This window comes from Lithobates pipiens, unplaced genomic scaffold (assembly GCF_037356315.1).
Source record: "Lithobates pipiens isolate NorthernLeopardFrog02 unplaced genomic scaffold, aLitPip1_a1.2 Scaffold_13, whole genome shotgun sequence".
In the NCBI taxonomy this organism is placed as follows: Eukaryota; Metazoa; Chordata; class Amphibia; order Anura; family Ranidae; genus Lithobates; species Lithobates pipiens.
Genome location: NW_027507718.1, coordinates 104,753,870 through 104,772,595, shown reverse-complemented (window position 1 = coordinate 104,772,595; position 18,726 = coordinate 104,753,870). Strand labels below are relative to the sequence as shown.

The 18,726-nt window shown below is 40.8% G+C and overlaps 1 protein-coding gene across 3 annotated transcripts in view; it reads right to left on the bottom strand.

Annotated features, from left to right (window-relative positions):
• Nucleotides 1-18,726, bottom strand: part of PAX5 (paired box 5) — a 322,505-nt gene that overhangs the window by 68,414 nt on the left and 235,365 nt on the right. For all 3 annotated transcript variants that reach the window (XM_077475368.1, XM_077475371.1, XM_077475370.1), the window contains one exon: nucleotides 14,381-14,510. In XM_077475368.1, the coding sequence (XP_077331494.1) occupies nucleotides 14,381-14,510 (130 nt within the window). The remainder of the gene's footprint in view (nucleotides 1-14,380; nucleotides 14,511-18,726) is intronic.

The window sequence follows — 18,726 nt, the reverse complement described above, 5'->3', positions numbered from 1 at the left end:
AAATGTGTGCTAACTAAACCCCTTTTTTTAACGCATACTGTTGGACAGGTTCATTTGGCTGGTAATCAGACTGGTTGGTGAGTTGAGCTGGGAACATGCATGTGTTGCCCTTCCAAGTGCTCCTTCCTATGAAGGCCAGTTATTGATGGGGGCAGGGGCCATTTTTTTGTTATTGTGGGAAAATGTTTCTTATCATTGTTTGAGTTTACTTCCCAGATTCAGGCACCACATCTAGAAAAACAATGAGGTTCCCTATTTCAGAAAGTTAGTTTATCCTTACCTCATGCACCACATCTAGAAAAACTATGAGGTTCCCTATCTCGGAAAGTTCGTTTATCCTTACCTCCCGCAGCACATCTAGAAAAACTATGAAGCTCCCTATCTCATAAAGTTAGTTTATCCTTACCTCATGCACCACATTGAGAAGAACTATGAGGTTCCCTATCTCGGAAAGTTAGTTTATCCTTACCTCCCGCACCACATCTAGAAAAACAATGAAGTTTCCTATCTCGGAAAGTTAGTTCATCCTTACCTCAGGCACCACATCTAGAAAAACTATGAGGTTCCCTATTTCAGAAAGTTTGTTTATCCTTACCTCAGGCACCACATCTAGAAAAACTATGATTTTCCCTATCTCGGAAAGTTAGTTCATCCTTACCTCCCGCAGCACATCTAGAAAAACTATGAAGCTCCCTATCTCATAAAGTTAGTTTATCCTTACCTCATGCACCACATTGAGAAGAACAATGAGGTTCCCTATCTCAGAAAGTTTGTTTATCCTTACCTCCCGCACCACATCTAGAAAAACAATAAAGTTCCCTATCTCGGAAAGTTAGTTCATCCTTACCTCAGACACCACATCTAGAAAAACTATGAGGTTCTCTATCTCGGAAAGTTAGTTTATCCTTACCTCAAGCACCACATCTAGAAAAACTATGAGGTTCTCTATCTCGGAAAGTTAGTTTATCCAATTAATATTTGAAACAAAAAGATAAATAAATTCAGATGTGAAATCTTACTCCTATATGTTCATATGTATATAATAGGAAAAATCTTTCATATTATAAGTAAATCTTATACATCTTAAAGTATTGGATTTAATCACTTGCTTCTTTGAGTATTTTTGTAATATTTTGTTAGGGGTCCCTGAAAACTCTGGTGGTAGAAAGGAAAACATTTGTTTACTTTGTAAATATGTCTAATGTTCTGGTATAGGGGCATCCCAAGCGAGGGATTCATTTTTTATCAAAATCCTGCTAAATTCTCGTGGACTACTGGTCTCTTCTTGGCTAAGAGCATCACAGTGTTATCATGTTTAGCCTTGCTTAATTCTTACTGACTGCATGTGTGGTTGTCTCTTAGATTTGTCAGTCATCACTACTAACAGTCCACTGCTATGGAGTTAGCTGCTGTGCCACTTTGTCCTCTCAATGGAAGCAAGCTGATGTCAGCAAGCTAGGGCATAGGAAATGCATCTGCAGGTAATTAATAACAATCAAACATCTTATAAAACTGCTGACTGCAGCTGTAATGAACTGGGCTCAAGTCATTGCCTTGCAAATAGAGAGCGCGTTTATGAACCGTGGCAGCAAGCAAGATTTTTCCCTCTCTGTACTGCAACTTAATATTTAATGTCGCCCAAAAACACAAATAGCATACACACTCTTACAAAAATAATATGGTTAGCTAGCATGTAATATATAGCAAGCAAATGAACATGTTGTCAGGCAATTGGTGCAAATGTCTTGAAAATGCCAGATATATAAGTAGATTATTTTTGTAATTTTACATGCTCTATTTTTCAGTTTTACAACAAAATCCTCTACTTAAATGGACAGAAATGTTTCAGGAATAGCTTTAAACCCCCAGTTTTTAACCCACCTTTATCAATCGATTTAACTTACTGAGCATACAGCTTATTTTTCTTGTAATCTTTGCCTGTTTAAGCTGCCCCATTTTTTATATTTCAGGGTGGCTCCTTTCTCTTTCAGCATCCTATAGAGCCACCCTTTCATGCAGGGATTACAGTTGTGTCTCCCTACACTGTGTGCATCAATAGAGACACACAGCCCTATAGCCTAGGGTGGCAAGGCACTCCCCTTCCTTCCCTCCTCCTCATTCCCTCTACCTTTTCTAAAATAACAAACTGGCTCCAAACTGCACTGTCCACAGTTAACACTTTCATGTGAAAACCAGAAGTTTAAGGGAGCAGCACTAGGAGAGTAGGAGTCAGCAGGAATTTAATTGTAAACTGCAAGTGTTGGGGTAGGAATTGTAACAAATAGGTTACTGGGAAATGTTTATATTATTGTGCTCAATGTGTTAAACTATAAAATGCTGAGAGTTTAAAATGAATTCAACTATGTGTAAATAAACGCAATGCTTTCTATTCCTACTGTTTTTACTGCACATGGTAGTATACAATTTTTTTTTTAGACATGTGAAATAAACAAGAAAACTTTTTAGAATGAGGGTCGAGTAAATACAAAATTTTCTCAGACTTTAGAAAGTAGTCTTCAGCTTTGAATTTCCTTAATTTGTTAGATGACAACAGACAATATGGTATGCAAATGTGAGTGGTCTGGGTAGAGTCACACTCTGTGAAAACAGCATGTCAATTTGAGCACTATATGCAGAGATATAAGCAGGTAAAGGTGCATGCAAATCTCTTCTGTAACAGTTGAACTTGTACTCATCATTTTTTACCTTCTGAGCTTCAGCATTGGTCTTTTAATGTGATGGATGAAATCACTGACCAATAGGGAAGCTTAGGAGACATCAAGAAGTAGGATAAAACCTGTATTTATAGCAAAATCTTAAAAGAGATGTATGGAATTTTTTTTTTTCAGATTCATACTTACCTAGGTGGATGCAGCATCAGTCGAATGCTACATCTGTCCCCTGCCGGCTCTAACACAGAGAGCCAAGCGATCGAACACTGCTGATTGCTCAGTTCTCAAAGCTCCCTAAACGCAGAGCTGGTAGCTATCGGCTTTCTGCTCTGGCCACTCCCCCCCACTCTCACTGGAACGCTAGGCTGTGGAGAGAGTAGGAGTGGCCGGCTCAGGCACTCAGTGGCCCACTGAGAGGCTGAGCTGGGTGCCAGACCAGAAATGTGGGCGGATCCAGACTTTAATGTCGCGATCTTGCCCGAGCTGTACTTCTCCGCTTATGCTTATGTATTTTTTCATTATATGCAAATTGGATTACTGACGTTTATACAGTATCTCACAAAAGTCAGTACACCCCTCACATTTTTATAAATATTTTATTATATCTTTTCATGTGACAACACTGAAGAAATTACACTTTGCTACAATGTAAAGTAGTGAGTGTATCACAGGGTAAATTTTCTGTCCCTTCAAAATGACTCAAAACAGCCATTAATGTCTAAACCGCTGGCAACAAAAGTTAGTACAAATTCTCAATTTTCTCTTCCCTGATGTCATGTGACTCATTAGTGTTACAAGGTCTCAGGTGTGAATGGGGAGCAGGTGTGTTAAATTAAGTGTTATTGCTCTCACTCTCTCATACTGGTCACTGGAAGTTCAACATGGCACCTTATGGCAAAGAACTCTCTGAGAATCTGAAAAAAATAATTGTTGCTCTACATAAAGATGGCCTAGGTCAGTGATGGTGAACCTTGGCATCCCAGATGTTTTGAAACTACATTTCCCATGATGCTCGGGCACTTTGCAGTGTAGTTGAGCATCATGGGAAATGTAGTTCAAAAACATCTGGGGTGCCAATGTCTTGCTAAAGAAGCTGAGGTTAAGGTCTCTAACATCCACCAGCTCTGTGATGTTATCATAGAGGAGTGGAAGAGAACTCCAGTGGCAACCTGTGAAGCTCTGGTGAACTCCATGCACAAGAGGGTTTAAGGCAGTGCTGGAAAATAATAGTGGCCACACAAAATATTGACACTTTGGGCCCAATTTGGAAATTTTCACTTAGGGGTATACTCACTTTTGTTGCCAGCTGTTTAGTTATTTTGAGGGGACAGCAAATGTACACTCACTACTTGACATTTTAGCAAAGTGTAATTTCTTCAGTGTTGTCACATGAGAAGATATAATACAATATTTAAAAAAATATGAAGAGTGTACTCACTTTTGGGAGATAGTGTAACAGCTTTGACTTTGAGAGCACTTTTAATTTTGTAGTATGTGAAATCTTATAGAGGATTAGTTGTAGTTGTTTTTTCCAGTGATGAAGGTTTTATTATATTTATAAAGGGTCATGTACCTTAGTATTAGTGTACTATTAGTTTACTGTGTGCTTCCAGGCGGGTTACCATTGAAGTGCTAGAGCCAAGCTGTCCATAAACAGCACAAATTTCATCAGACTCCTACTAAGGCCTCATTCTCACCATGTGCAGAGACGTGAGTTATTCTGCACTTGTTTTTGGAAGGGCACAAAGAAAACAGTTGTTCTTTGTGTGCCCTGTTCACACCACAACACTAGTACTATATGCATATTTTTTCTGTGCAGAAAGATGCAACATGTAGGCAGTTTTGTGCACAGAACAAAAACTCACACAACATTAACACTATGGTATGAAAATTGCACAGAGTACAATTGTTTTCTATGTGCCCTTGCAGAAACCTACATTAGAAATACATGTGTCTGCACATGGTGTGAACAGGCCCAAAATATTCTATGCAAGTCAAATCTGTATATTTTTTCCATCAATTTTTCTGTATATATGGTGTGAACAAGGCCTACTTGGAACATTGAGCTGCAGGTCACACCATCCAGATTGAGAAGCTTCAATGAAAAAAAATCAATGGAGCTGGGTACAAAATCATCAGCTGAACAGTGACCAGCGGTGGCCTGTCCATACGGGGAGCAGGTGCGCCGCCCCCATAATACACATGCAGGGTGTCGGATGCATGGCTTTCAATGTTTTTTTTTAAGTACGTGATTAGAGCCTAAGGCTCTACTTGGCTTAAAAAAAGGGCGGGCTCGAGGTCACAGAGCAGTGCACCTCGAGCCCATCCTGATTCTCCTCCTGGCCAATCAGCAAGCGGATCTCAGTACCCACTTCCTGTTTGGTCAGGGGGAGCTATGAGTAGCTGAAGCGTGAAGCAACAGCTCTACCCCAGCTCCTTGTCATCTGCCTCCTAAGGTAAGGGGGCCTCTAATCGCCGCCTTCCGGTCCGTCTCCCGCGGGGGGGGTCGCCGTCCTACCGTCTGTCTCCCGTGGGCGGGAGGGATCACTGCCTTACTGTCCATCTCTTGTGGGTGGATTCCGCCCCCCCAAAATATTGAGCACCAGTCACTACTGACAGTGACTACATCCTATCAGATTCAATCACTATTAAGGTATTCACTCTGTAGGCACTGCAGCTGTCTGAGTACAATGTACAGCAGGTAAGATTTCTGAACTGAGTGGTTGGAGAAATCTATTATCTTTGCCTTGTTTAGTGCATGGGCTGAATGAGAGAAATCTACGAGTGTATGACTAGCATTAGGCATTACATGGTCACCTATTACACGGCTGTCATATAAGTTTGTGGAGCATAACTGTGTGGGATGGTTGTTTTAGTTTCTGCAGGATGTAGATTCACTTGGAGACACAACTTAATTTCACTCTTTGAAAATACCCCTAAACTGTAATAAGTAAAATATAAATGTGGCAATGTCTGTTTTCTGCAAACATCTACAGTACTCTGCAGCTTCTGTTTTCTTAAATGTTACAGGCTCATGGTACTGATTATCACTCGTAGATACATTTTTGTTATTTCTTTGGGTCCAATATGTCACAAGCGCAAATCAGACTAAAGCCGCGTACACACGGGCGGACTGTATGGCCAACTTAGTCCGTCAGACAATCCGACGGACAGTCCGTCCTACTTTCGAATGAACGGACTTGACCACACACGGATGCAAAACAGTCCGTCGAAAGTTTGCGCGATGACGTGTACGGCACGTACGACGGGACTAGAAATAGGAAGTCCAATACACAGCAATGCAACCTTTCGCCGTGTAAATCCTTTCTGAGCATGCGCCATACTTAGTCCGTCCAACTAGCCTACTCACGAGCGGATTGTCCGCTGAAACCAAAGTACGACGGACAATATTACGGAAATTCCGAAATACTTAGTCCGCCAGACTGCACGCTGAAAAAGTCCGCTGAAGCCCACACATGAGCGGACTGTCCGCTGAAATGTGTTTCGACGGACTAAGTTGGCCAGACAGTCCGCCCGTGTGTACGCGGCTTAAGGGTGTTCATGGGGTATGAATGGAAATAAATCTAATATCAAAGACATAAACTATCACTATTTTTTCTTTTGACTTCCATGAACAGAGATCAGTACATATTTTAAAATTATTGTCATAGCTAAAATTAAAGTTGAACTCTAGGCAGATTTAAAAAAAAGCATCATTATGGCCTTGTTCACATGGGTAGACTTGCACAGGGTTTTACAGTTCCATTCATGTCAATTGGGATGCAGTGAATTCACAGACGCAGCCTCTGATCCCAATTTGACATTTGTTCCGCTGCATATCCCCAAACACTGACAGTGTGCATTTGGCCACGTGGATGTCCAATTGGGAGCAGCAGCTGTATCTTTGCAGTCACTGCATCCCAAATGACATAAGTGGGACTGCCTGCACAGAGATGCATTGAACACCTGTGCATCCCCATTTGGCCATTTGGGCAAACATGGACCTCACACAGGAATTCACTGAAGTAAGCCCATATAAACAAGGTCTTGAAAACACAGTGCATAGTATCAATAATAAGACTTTGAGGCAAAAGAAAGACCTATGGAAAGTACCCCTCTTCTTCAGAAGGCCTAATGGTACAAGACTAATGGTTCGGGTCAGCATATAAAGCATCACAAAAGCGACTTCATTACAGTACATAATACCAATAGTGAAACTTTCAACTAAACATCTCTTGGAAATGTATATACATTTTCCCCTCCTAAAGGAGAAAGGATTGTTAGGTAATGTTGTGGCTGTATGGTGTCAGGCCTATGAATTAATGTCCTTAAAGCCACCCAAAAAAATGGAACTTCCGCTTTTCGGAATCCCCCCCCCCTCCAGTGTCACATTTGGCACTTTTCAGGGGGGAGCAAATATCTGTCTAATACAGGTATTTTACTCCCACGTCCGGGCATAGATACGTGTTCCACCTGTGGTTATCTATGCCACTTCCAGTCCCCCCCCCCCCCCCCCCCCCGCTGTCTTCTGGGAGACACACGGGTCCCAGGAGACAGCAGGGGCTAGTGGGAACACGCACAGCAAGTCACGCATGCGCAGTAGGGAACCAGGAAGTGAAGCCGCAAGGCTTCACTTCCTAATTGTGAAAATATATAAACTAAGTATATGTGCTCACACTAATGGTGTATCCTGGAAAATAATATAAGACACAGCTGCTATACACAAATTGCCGATCACTTGAGAAACATAGGATTATAAATATAGCACTCGCAAACACAGTGGGTGAAAATACAATAACTGATGAACAAAACAAAACTCCAAATACAGTGACTAAAGGTGCTCCAATCAAAAGTGAAGGAAATATAAGGTGCTTCAGAAATATTCAGGTGTACAACATCCACTCAGGTATCCCCACTCACCAGATCTGAACAACCCTTAGCTTTTCAGTCTGGTGGGTCACTTAAAGCTTGGTAAAGATATCCTGGGATGGCAGATATGGTGTCAAGTCATCAGGTTCAGAATTCCTTTATGAAGTTTCTCAGCCAGACAGACAGGTACCCAGAAGTAAAAAAAGAATGGAACCGATAGTTAAGTACCATTAAATAGGGTTCTATTGTAAAAGGGAGTGGGTACTTACAAAAGGTAAGATCAAACAAGCCTCAAACATGGAGCTGTGAGTGTAAAAACGCCGTTCCTGGCGTGCGTTCCACGGGACCGGAAGTGACATCAGTGATATCGGACAGACGTCAGTGATACCAGACAGAAGCAGCTAAATGGCTTTTTTTTTCTCCTCACGCTGTCAGCTTGAGGGGAAAAAAAGAAGATTACATTCTGTTTACATGTTTGTCATTGGTTGACTCGCTGATCACAGAGATTCACAGGCGGTGCATTCTTGGGAAGACGTACATGGACGCTGGCAATTAAGGCCCTGTCTTTTGGCTATAGCGTGGAGGGGAGGGGTTAATATGGATTTATGAAAGACTGTTCTTGTCAGACCAACCTGTTATTGTTCTATGAGGAAGTACTGCTAGAACGGTAAAAAACTGGGAACTCCCTCCCCCAGGAAGAGGTACTAGCTGAGAGTACCAACAACTTCAAAGAAGTCTTTCTCAGGAGCACAGAATATTCAAGGTTATAGGAAGTGTTAGAGAATAAAAATCACACACCCATACACACACATAGGTTGAACAGGATGGACCTTTCAACCTTACAAACCATGTAACTCTATAATTATGATATCACCCCCCTGTAACCCCATATCCACTGGTACTTGGACTGTGAAATTGACTCATTCTTAGCCATAGCTCTATATTATTTATCCATGCAGCCATGTATATGATCTCTAAGGTTTTAGTTTGTATCCGTTTAACTGTAATTTTTACAAGAAATTAGCTATATGTCTTCATTTCTTTACCAGACAGGAAAATATTTATCATAATAAAACTGAAGTGTTTAAATTCTGCATGACGTGCAAAGCACGAGGGGATATAGTTTAAAGGTCTTTTATTAGAACTCATTACAGTAAAGGAAAATAATTGTTTAGCAAAAAGGTACAGATACAGGTTTTTATTGCATTTATTTAAACACCAACACACCAATTCTAGCTGTCATCTCCCTTAGGGTTCAAGTTTATTTGTGCTCTGTTCCATTTAACATCAGGTAAACAGTAGTTAGATTGCTTTGCTAACAGAGTTCCATAAACTCTGCTTGAAAGGTGCCAGCAGCATACATAAACATTCAGAAAAGAAACTAAAAGAAAGTAATAGAGCTGGTCCTATGGTGTTTTAATGATCAATTTAACATTCATTCTAAACTCTTCTGCTACTTTTCCAGTGGAGCTCAACAAACGTATATATCACCTACTGGTTTATTCATACAAAACACAAGCAGGAGAATCTCTCATTTAACTTAAGGAATGCAGTTGATAAAACAAGAGAAACACTTAGTTTCTCCCCCCAGGGATCCTTAGTAGCATTTTACACACTTCATTGTACCTAATAGTTCAGCTTTTTGTCTTCTCAGGGTGTAATATGTACACATATTTGCCAATGTAATAAGGCAATGAATATGTATAGAGAATAATTAGCCAATTTGATTCAAGATTTGTGGTGATTGGTTTTTGACAGATATCCAAAACATTAGCCCATATGTCACATAATCCACTCTATTTTTCTTTCTTTTTACATTTATATACCAGCAGATCCCTCTAGTGGATAAAGCAGGCTCACCTAAGGTGTGGGGTCTAAGCACTAGTCAGTATTCACCAGAACTCCTGATGATGGAGACGGGGGTTTGCACATGCTAATGCTAGGTCATGGCCCTCTGGATTTCCCAGTGGGGAAAAAGAACGTGGGGGGTCAGGCAATGGATCAAACAGATAATGAACAAGCAGGAGCATATTCAATGAACTAGCCAAAAGGTCAGTAACAAGTAGTGGCTGGGTGGGATCAGACAGAAGTGTAGTCAATGAACAAGCAAAGGGTCAATAACAAGTGGTAGAGGAGTTAAGGACAGCAGCACGTATGCAAGGAGCAAGATATCAGCTGGAGAGAGCACAATTATCTGGCAAACAGGAAGTGCATGGTGTAAGTTCATGGGGGGAGCAAACACTTCATAGTTCACCTGAAACAAAATACAGGGCAAGGTTGTCAAATGGGTCAGGCAGGGAGCTGTCCAGCATTTCAGGTGGCTGTTTTATGGCTATTTTAGTGATTTTTATATCATAACAATTTTGAGTAATACATTTCAATTACCATGTATTGCCTTTAAAAGGTGGGCTTTCTCTATTTATGTGTTAATTAACTTGTTTCACTGGTTTCATGGAGACTGGTAAAACAGGACGTGATGTTGGCAGGAAATGGGGAAGGGAAATGGACTTGAACACAGACATGTGCTGGACACAAGGGACCACTAGTTTTGAGGACTTCAAGAAACATGGAAGCATTTTGGAAGAGATCCTGGATAGTAAGAAATCAATATCATCACGAACAACAAGAGAAGAGAACTCCATAAGACCAAAGAAAGTCTGTGCAAGGAAGGAACTTCACCTGGGGAGGACACTAAATCTACAATTTAACCCAAGTTAAGTAACTTTTAGTGTTTCCCAATTGCGTACATTGTTCATGCTCATTTGCAGGAAGGATAGACAGCTTGTGCATGTGTATATTGTATGCATAATTGTAATATTCTGTATGTCATGTATTGCTTTCCTAAAATTGTTTACATTAATATACTACACAGGTTTTATGCTTCCTTGATTTACTGCAAAGTAGTAGATACAAAGCAGAACAATTGGGGGCTAGTGGCAATATTTGCGCTAAGGTTCAATTGAAGCAGTCCTGTTTCCTGTAGTGTGTTCTGGTGAGTTGAACACCAAGAATAGCTACAGATAGAGCAGGAGTCCCAGGTTTAGATTTGGACCCTGGCAGATATGCTCATGGACCTTGTGCATGTTTATTTTAATTCTACTGTGGAAACTGGGCATTTGTCCACTGAATGTCTAGCTGTGTATTCCTAATGATGGCATGGACCCCACTAAGTAAACTTTAGACTCCACTGGGTGCACAGTCAGGTGATCCCCTGTCATATTTTGTTAATGGATACTGAAAAAGCATTACACAGAATTTACTAGATTTTTAAGGATGAGGTATTAGCCAGGTTCAACACAGCATATAACTGTAGCCTTTCCTGATGACATTTTGCTCTTTGTGACTAAGCCACACATTTTCGCTTCCAAACATCATGGCAGAACTGGAAAGATTTTACATTCTCTTCATCTTCAAAATAAACCTTGATAAATGGTAAATTCTCCTGTCTTCATAGTTTGTAAACCTATTAGAACTGAGTTTTCCCTTTCTTGGCAACCTGATATAACTTATCTCAAGTCCAATTCCATTCCAAAAGGATTTGTGATCATATAATAAGGTAACTTTCACTCCTTCACTTGTCTGGGCAGGATACACATTGTTAAAATGCATATTTTACCTAGACCTCTTTTCTTCCTTCGAATGCCCCCCAAAGCTCTACCAATTTCCCTTTATCAGCAGGTGGATAGGATTCTCCTACAGTTTGTATAGATAGGGCACAGACCACAATTGACTTACTCCATTCTTAGATTACCTAAACCTATTGGTGGGTTAGGTCCCTGACTTACAACTTGATACAAGGTGATACATTTAACACGTTATTAAATGGAATTTGACTATTAACTTTAAAAATCTATGCCTGATGTAATCTGGCCAATGCCCCATGGCTTGTGCTTTCTCATAGAGGCATATCAGTTTACATTTCCCCATTCAATTTGACAATCATGAGAATGTAGGGCACGTTAAATGTTAAGTATGCACACATCTACCAGCTCACTCACTCCAGCTCGATGGAATCTAAAACATAAGAAACTAATTTCAAAATTCTGTCGCGATAGTACAGGGTGCCGGCTGATCTAGCGCGTATATATCCCTTGATATCAGATCGGTGCTGGAGGGAATGTGGCCATAAAGGCACACTCCTACACATTTGGTGGGAGAGCCCCAAGATCAAACCATATTGGGCAGACATTAAATCCCAAATAAAAGAAATCCTAGACATAGATGTCCCTTTGTCACTAGCCCACTTCCTTCTACATGTCCCTCAGATTCTGATTAGTAGATACAAAAAAAGCACACTACTACACCTCCTAAATGTGTCTAGATGCCTTTATTGGAAGCAGTCCAGAATTCCCTCAAGGGAAGAATGAATTAAAAAAGTAAATGATATTAGAGAGGCCGAACACTGGATAGCGACTTGTAGAGGTACTGTGGAAAGCTTCAACACCACATGGGGACCATGGGCAGACTATGTGGCTGACCCAGGGCAGGTAACCTCTACCTTAGATCTAGCACTGCTAGAGCTGCTAGAGCTAGCTGAACCATCCCTCAGATCTCGTATAGACAGTGGCACTAATGCCCCGTGAAAACCTTCCCCTACCTCTGCTCCCTGGGGAGGTGGCTCGACCAGGACTTAGGGTCATAGTAGCTGGCTGCAGAGAGGGAAGCCCCCTCTATTGGGATTGGCCTTTGTTTTTCCCTCCCTACAGATCACCACAGGCATTCCCTTCTGGAGCGGTGCATCTGGGAGGCTGATGGAGGCAGATATGGCCCCCCTGCCCTGGGGTTACCACCAGCGGGATGCCCCCCTATCCTTTTGAACAATACAATAACCTAGGGGGTAGCAGTGCTGACTGCGAGCCAGTCCCCTCTCCCCTGACCAACAAGGAACACTTTTCAGAATATTGATGACAATATGCACTGCCACTCTAAGTCCAGGAATAAGTTATACTTAACAACCTGTTTCAAGGGATCATTTCTACGTATATTGCTTGCCCTCTCATCTTCTTTATTCTCAAGATAGTTTATATATGTCTGTTTGTTTTCCTGGTGATCAACTATTTCATTAACTTTTTTTGACTATCTGATTTGTATGTTGTTTCATGCTAAATTGTTTCTAAATAAAGATTTTACAAAAAAAAATGTTAAGTATGCACTCATACCTGCTCATTTGCCTTTAGCACCTTTAAGAGACTTAGGGTTATGTGAACCTCTAAAAATTTGATTTTTTTAATGAAAAATGCATGTCAGAAAATAATTGCAGATGTGATAAATTTAATGTCAGTGGTGAGCTGAAACCTCGAATCCTTCAGAGAAGGGTTGTGGTCATTCCCTGTGGACTCTTAGCGATATACACAGTTTTAACACCTTTTTCACACTCTGAGAGATCTGTGTAGAGACCCATAATCCATGACAGAGTGTGAACTCTTTTATAAAGTGCAGGACCTTATACTGCAGCCTCTGTTGCTTGCATTCAAAACACTGTTGGTCTTGGGGTACAAGGGTTACCCCTACTTACCTAGAAGTTATTCTCTTGGAGGAGCAAAATACCAAAGAGACCAGTTCATATCTCTTCTACTATTTCTAAGATCCAGGAATTGTGTTATTTGCTGTATGGTATCAAGTCCCAGGTAGACTGGCCCATATGTACACTAATACATCTTCTACATGTTGGAGAGAGTGTGCCACAGAGGGCACTCTTAACCACCGCTGATGGTAATGCCTTTATATTAAATCATTTTGAGCAAAGGTCCAGGGACTTATATCTCAGAGCATAGGTCTCAAGGTCCTTGTGAGAAGAGTCTCTTTAGCATGCACTTATCAGACCAAAAGGCCAAATTGGACAGCCCTTGAGGTGATGTATTACAGTACTAAATGGAATCCTTGATATGAACATTGTAATATCTTTCTTTGATCACCTTTTTTTCTTTGATATTTTGGTAGCTATTTTTATTAAAACTTTTATTTATTAGATTTTTTATTCAACAGTTGTACAATCTGCCCATGTCTTCCTATGCAGACATTGGCATTTTACATTGACAATAATGTTTTTGTTACAGTCCTTTGCCTTATCTTTGAGGCTCGGTTCACGCTGCCACGACCTGAAAGTCACACGTTTTACAGTGCAGCTTTGCCAGGTGACTTCCTGGAGATTTGCTAGCAACTTAATGCAAATTTGAAGCGACTTTCAAGGAATGCCTGAGTAATCTTACTCTAACGTTGGATCCAAATCACATCAATATAGATGAGGATCGGACTTGGAGGCGACTTCCATTAAAGTCTATGGGCACATGTCGTATAGAAGTCGCCTTGAAGTAGTACAGGAACCTTTTTTAAAGTTGGAGCAACTTCAGTAGTGCTCTTTAAGATGGCTCTCATTGACTAACATGGGATTTCACATGTTACGCAACTTGGGGTCTCACAAGTTGGATCCCAAGTAGCAGCAGTGTGAACCGAGCCTTATACATCATGTGATGCATTTTTTTCTTTTTAATCAATAGTTTTTATTAAAGTTTACATTTTTATTTGAGGGCACTTTCTTGTGGTGTTTGTATCATTGAGGAATACTAATATGCCAATTTGTACATTCAAGATACTAATTTACAGTATATATCAGTGACACACCTGCACTGCTTGCTTTGTATTTATTGTTGTGCGAAAATGTGCAAGTTTGTGCAAGTTTGTTTCAGCTCACACCCTGTAATTGAATAAGACAATCCTGTAATTGAATAGGACAAATAGAGATTAAATATATATAGAAGAAAGTAAAGGCCAATGTACATCATCATTATTCTTTGCAATGTCTTGTATTATAGGCTATATTTTATTAAATTGTTCATTACCTGTCACAATAGGATATGACTGTGGTCCAGGAACAGCTCCACCTAAATCTCCTGAAGAAGGACTTGTTAGACTGGATTTCATCTCTTCCAAACCCCCAGTTAGAGATGCCATGGCTGAATAGTCTGTTGTCTATAAGAAAAAATACAATAAGGTTAATCATTCCTCTTTTACAAGAAGAACAGATGTTCGTGTTTATTTGATATGGTAAAGAGCAACATTCAAGCTTCACTAGTATTTTGCGATGTATACAAATTCATCAGAGAGGCAAGCCTATTTGGTCACTGTAAAGGCCTGTGTCCATAGCTTTAGGCTTGTTTTGATCGCAGTAGTTTGACATTTATCTACTGCTGAATTTGACTTGCAGGTGACTTCCTTTTGACCTGCTTCTAGCGGGTTTTGCATTCTCATGCAAAACCCACTTGGAGAGAATAAAAACCCGTTGACACAGACCATAAAGCTAATTAAGGCAGCTAGCTATAAAGCTATGTTAGTTTTACATGTTAAAAATGGAAGCCCTACCTCCCCATTCCCATGGTCCTCATCCTTCCTCCATACACACAGAAGCAGCCCAGAGGTTTGCAGTTTCTGCAGGCAGAGAAACTGATCATTACTGACTAAAGGCATGAAGATGTCATGCCCAGTGGAAACAATTAGAGAGTCTAGGTCTAAGTAACGGGATATTTAACTCTGAACCAACAATCACTGTAAAAAGCAAGAATTGGCTCCTGCAGATAGCAGAGGCATGAGATAGAAGTCAAAAATTACACTGTATTTGTCACTGAACTGAGACAAATATATACTATAGAGGGATATGCTTTGTTCATATTTCATGTCAGTAGTTTGCAACTACTTTAAAACTATGCATGAGCCGAACACCCCCCCCCCCCCCCAGTTCGGTTTGCATCAGAACATGCGAACAGGCAAAAAATCTGTGTGAAAATGCGAACACGTTTAAAGTCTATAAGACACGAACATTAAAAATCAAAAGTGTCATTTTAACCACTTCACATCCTGCACATTGTTATATGATGTCCGCAGGTGGGATCTCCCATCCTGGGCCAGCGTCATATAATGTCTTCGGCTTCCCTGCGGTACAGGGGGCGTGATGTCTGCCGGATGCCCACAATTGCTTGCAACAGAGCAGGAACGTGGATCTGTGTGTGTAAATACACAGATCCACATCCGGTCAGGGGAGAGAAGACAGATCGTGTGTTCCTAGTATATCGATCTCCTCCCCTAGTCAGTCCCATCCCCTTACAGTTAGAATCACTCCCTAGGTAACAAATGTAACCACTTTATCGCCCCCTAGTGTTAACTCAGTGACAGTGTCAGTGACATTTATACAGTAATCAGAATTTTTTAGCACCAATCGCTGTATAAATGTCAATGGTCCCAAAATATTGTCAAAAGTGTCCGATCTGTCACAGTCACGAAAAAAATCGCAGGTCGCCACCATTACTAGTAAAAAAAATAATAATAATAAAAATGCCACAAATCAATTTTGTAGACGCTATAACTCTTGCGCAAACCAATCAATATATGCTTATTGCAATTTTTTTTTAACCAAAAACATGTAGAAGAATACATATCGGCCTAAACTGAGGAAAAAAAGTGTTTGTTTTTTTTTATTTGGGATATATATTATAGCAAAAAGTAAAAAACATTGTGGTTTTTTCAAACGTGTAGCTCTTTTTTTGTTTATAGCACAAAAAATAAAAACCAGAGGTGATCAAATACCACCAAAAGAAAACTCTATTTGTGGGGAAAAAAAATGATAAACATTTAATTTGGGCACAATTGTCATTCAAAATGTTAATGCGCTGAAAGCTGAAAAATGGTCTGGGCAGGAAGGGGGTGAAAATGCCCTGTATTGAAATGGTTAAAGGCTTATATGCAAGTTATTGCCATAAAAAGTGTATGGAGAGCCGGATACTGCCCCAGGGGACATGTATCGATGCAAAAATACGTTTTTAAAACAACTGTTTTTTTTTAAGAGCAGTGATTTTAATAATGCTTAAAGTGAAACAATAAAAATAAATATTCCTTTAAATATCGTCACTTAGTCTGCCTGCAAAGTAGCACATGTTTCTGATGTGTTTTACAGTGCTGCAGCAAAATTAATGAATTTCTAAAGAAAAACATGACATTTAAGATTGCTTGCAGCTGTGATGTATTGTCAGCTCCCAACAATATAGATAAAAAAAACATTTTAAAAAATGGCATGTGGTCCTCCCCCCAGTCAATACCAGGCCCTTTGGGTCTGGTATGGATATTAAGGGGAACTCCATGCCAAAATGTAAAAAATAAATGGCGTGGGAGTCCCCCAAAATCCATACCAGACCCTTATCCGAGCATTCAACCTGGCAGAATACTGGGGGGATGAGTGAGCACCCCCCACGAACTGTACCAGGCAAATGCCCTCAACTTGGGGAGGGTGCTTTGGGGTCCCCCTCAAAGCACCTTGTCCCCATGTTGATGAGGAAAAGGGCCTCATGCCCACAACCCTTGCCCAGTGGTTGTGGAGGTCTGTGGGCATGGGTCTTATCAGAATCTGGAAACCCCCTTTAAAAAGGGGGCCCAAAGATCCAGGCCCCCCATACATTGTACCCCTACCCATTCACAAAAAAAGTGTTAAAAAAGTAAACATGACAGGAGTTTTGGACAATTCTTTTATTTTAAAAAAAAGTGTCCTGCAATGTTTATCCATCTTCAATCATGGCACCCGGACCCGGAAAATAGAAGAAAAAAAGCTCTGCCTCGATAGGAGGCATCCCACGACTGCCGTCTCTTGGCTATGACAGCTGTTATATAGGCAAGGGTGGGGCCACCCAGGGATGTAAATGGGTGACCCTGCCCCCTCTGACATCACATGACGTCAGAAGGGGTCAGGGTCATCTGTATACATCACCAGGTGGCCCCGCCCTTGCCTATATAATAGCTGTCATAGCCAAGAGACAGCAGTCAGCGGGACGCCGCCCATCAAAGCAGAGCTTTTTTTCTATTTTTTGGGTCCTTTAGCGCCATGATTGAAGATAAATGGACATCGTGGGACACTTTTCTTCTTTTTTTTAATAAAGGAATTGACCATAACTGTCTCCTGTTGTTTTGACTTTTATAAAAAAAATTGGTGAATAGGTAGGGGTACCTCATACCCATTCACATGGGGGGGTGTGATCTGGGACCCTGCTTGTTAAAGGGGGCTTCCAGATTCCAATAAGCCCCCCTCCTGCAGACCCCCACAACAATTGGGCAAGGGTTGTGAGGATGAGGCCCTTGTTCCCATCAACATGGGGACAATGTGCTTTGGGGGACCCCAAAGCACCCTCCTCATGTTGAGGGCATGTGGCCTGGTATGGTTCAGAATGGGGGGGCTCGCTCCTCCCCCTATCCTGGCCTGTCAGGTGCATGCTCAGACATTGGTCTGGTATGGATTTTGGGGAGGACCCCCACGCCATTTTGTTTTTTACATTTTGGCCTTAAAATCCATACCAGACCTTAAGGGCCTAGTAAGGATTTTGGGGGATCCCACGCCATTTAAAAAAACAGTTGGCATGGGGTTCCCCTTAACCACTTCAATACACTGTGTTATATATACTACACTGCCTGCACTGACTGAATATAGAATAATGAGTCTACACTGAATATCTAGTCTACACTAAATGCAGAGTGTATATATATATATATATATATATATATATATATATATATATATACTAGACTGTATACATATTATATACACTGCCTACATGCCACTAACCTGCCTGCTTAATCTAGCTCTCGCAGCAGAGCGCACTGTGATTGGCCAAAGCATGCAGATCAGATGGATGCTTTGGCCAATCATCAGACTTTAATTCACTGCGATCTCGCAGTGCATTATGGGGCATTCTGCGGTGCTCGATATGTTCGGTTCGTTTGCGAGCAAATGAACACCCGATTATGTTTTAAATAGGGATGAGCCCATGGTTCGAGTCGTACATAAGTTCTACTCGAACCACAGGCTCGTCCCTATTTAAAACATATTTAAAACCTATTTAAAATATGATATACACTCTATATTTTCAATATCTTCAGAGTACAGATAAATATGGAAGTGCTGAAAGACCATCAGTCCAAATTTTTATTACAGAATGGATTTCTTTGCATGGGGAAGTGTGAATTAGCAATTAGCGTGGTAAAATAGAAACTTGAGATCCCAAAGGGAGCTGTAGCCGACTACATGGCACCTAAAATTCTGCATGCCAATCTCAAATTAATTTAATTCAATTAAACATTTTTATTAATATAAGAAACTAATACCCATGAGCACCTTCATATGCCTCAGGTTTCTCACTTTCACTATTAAACA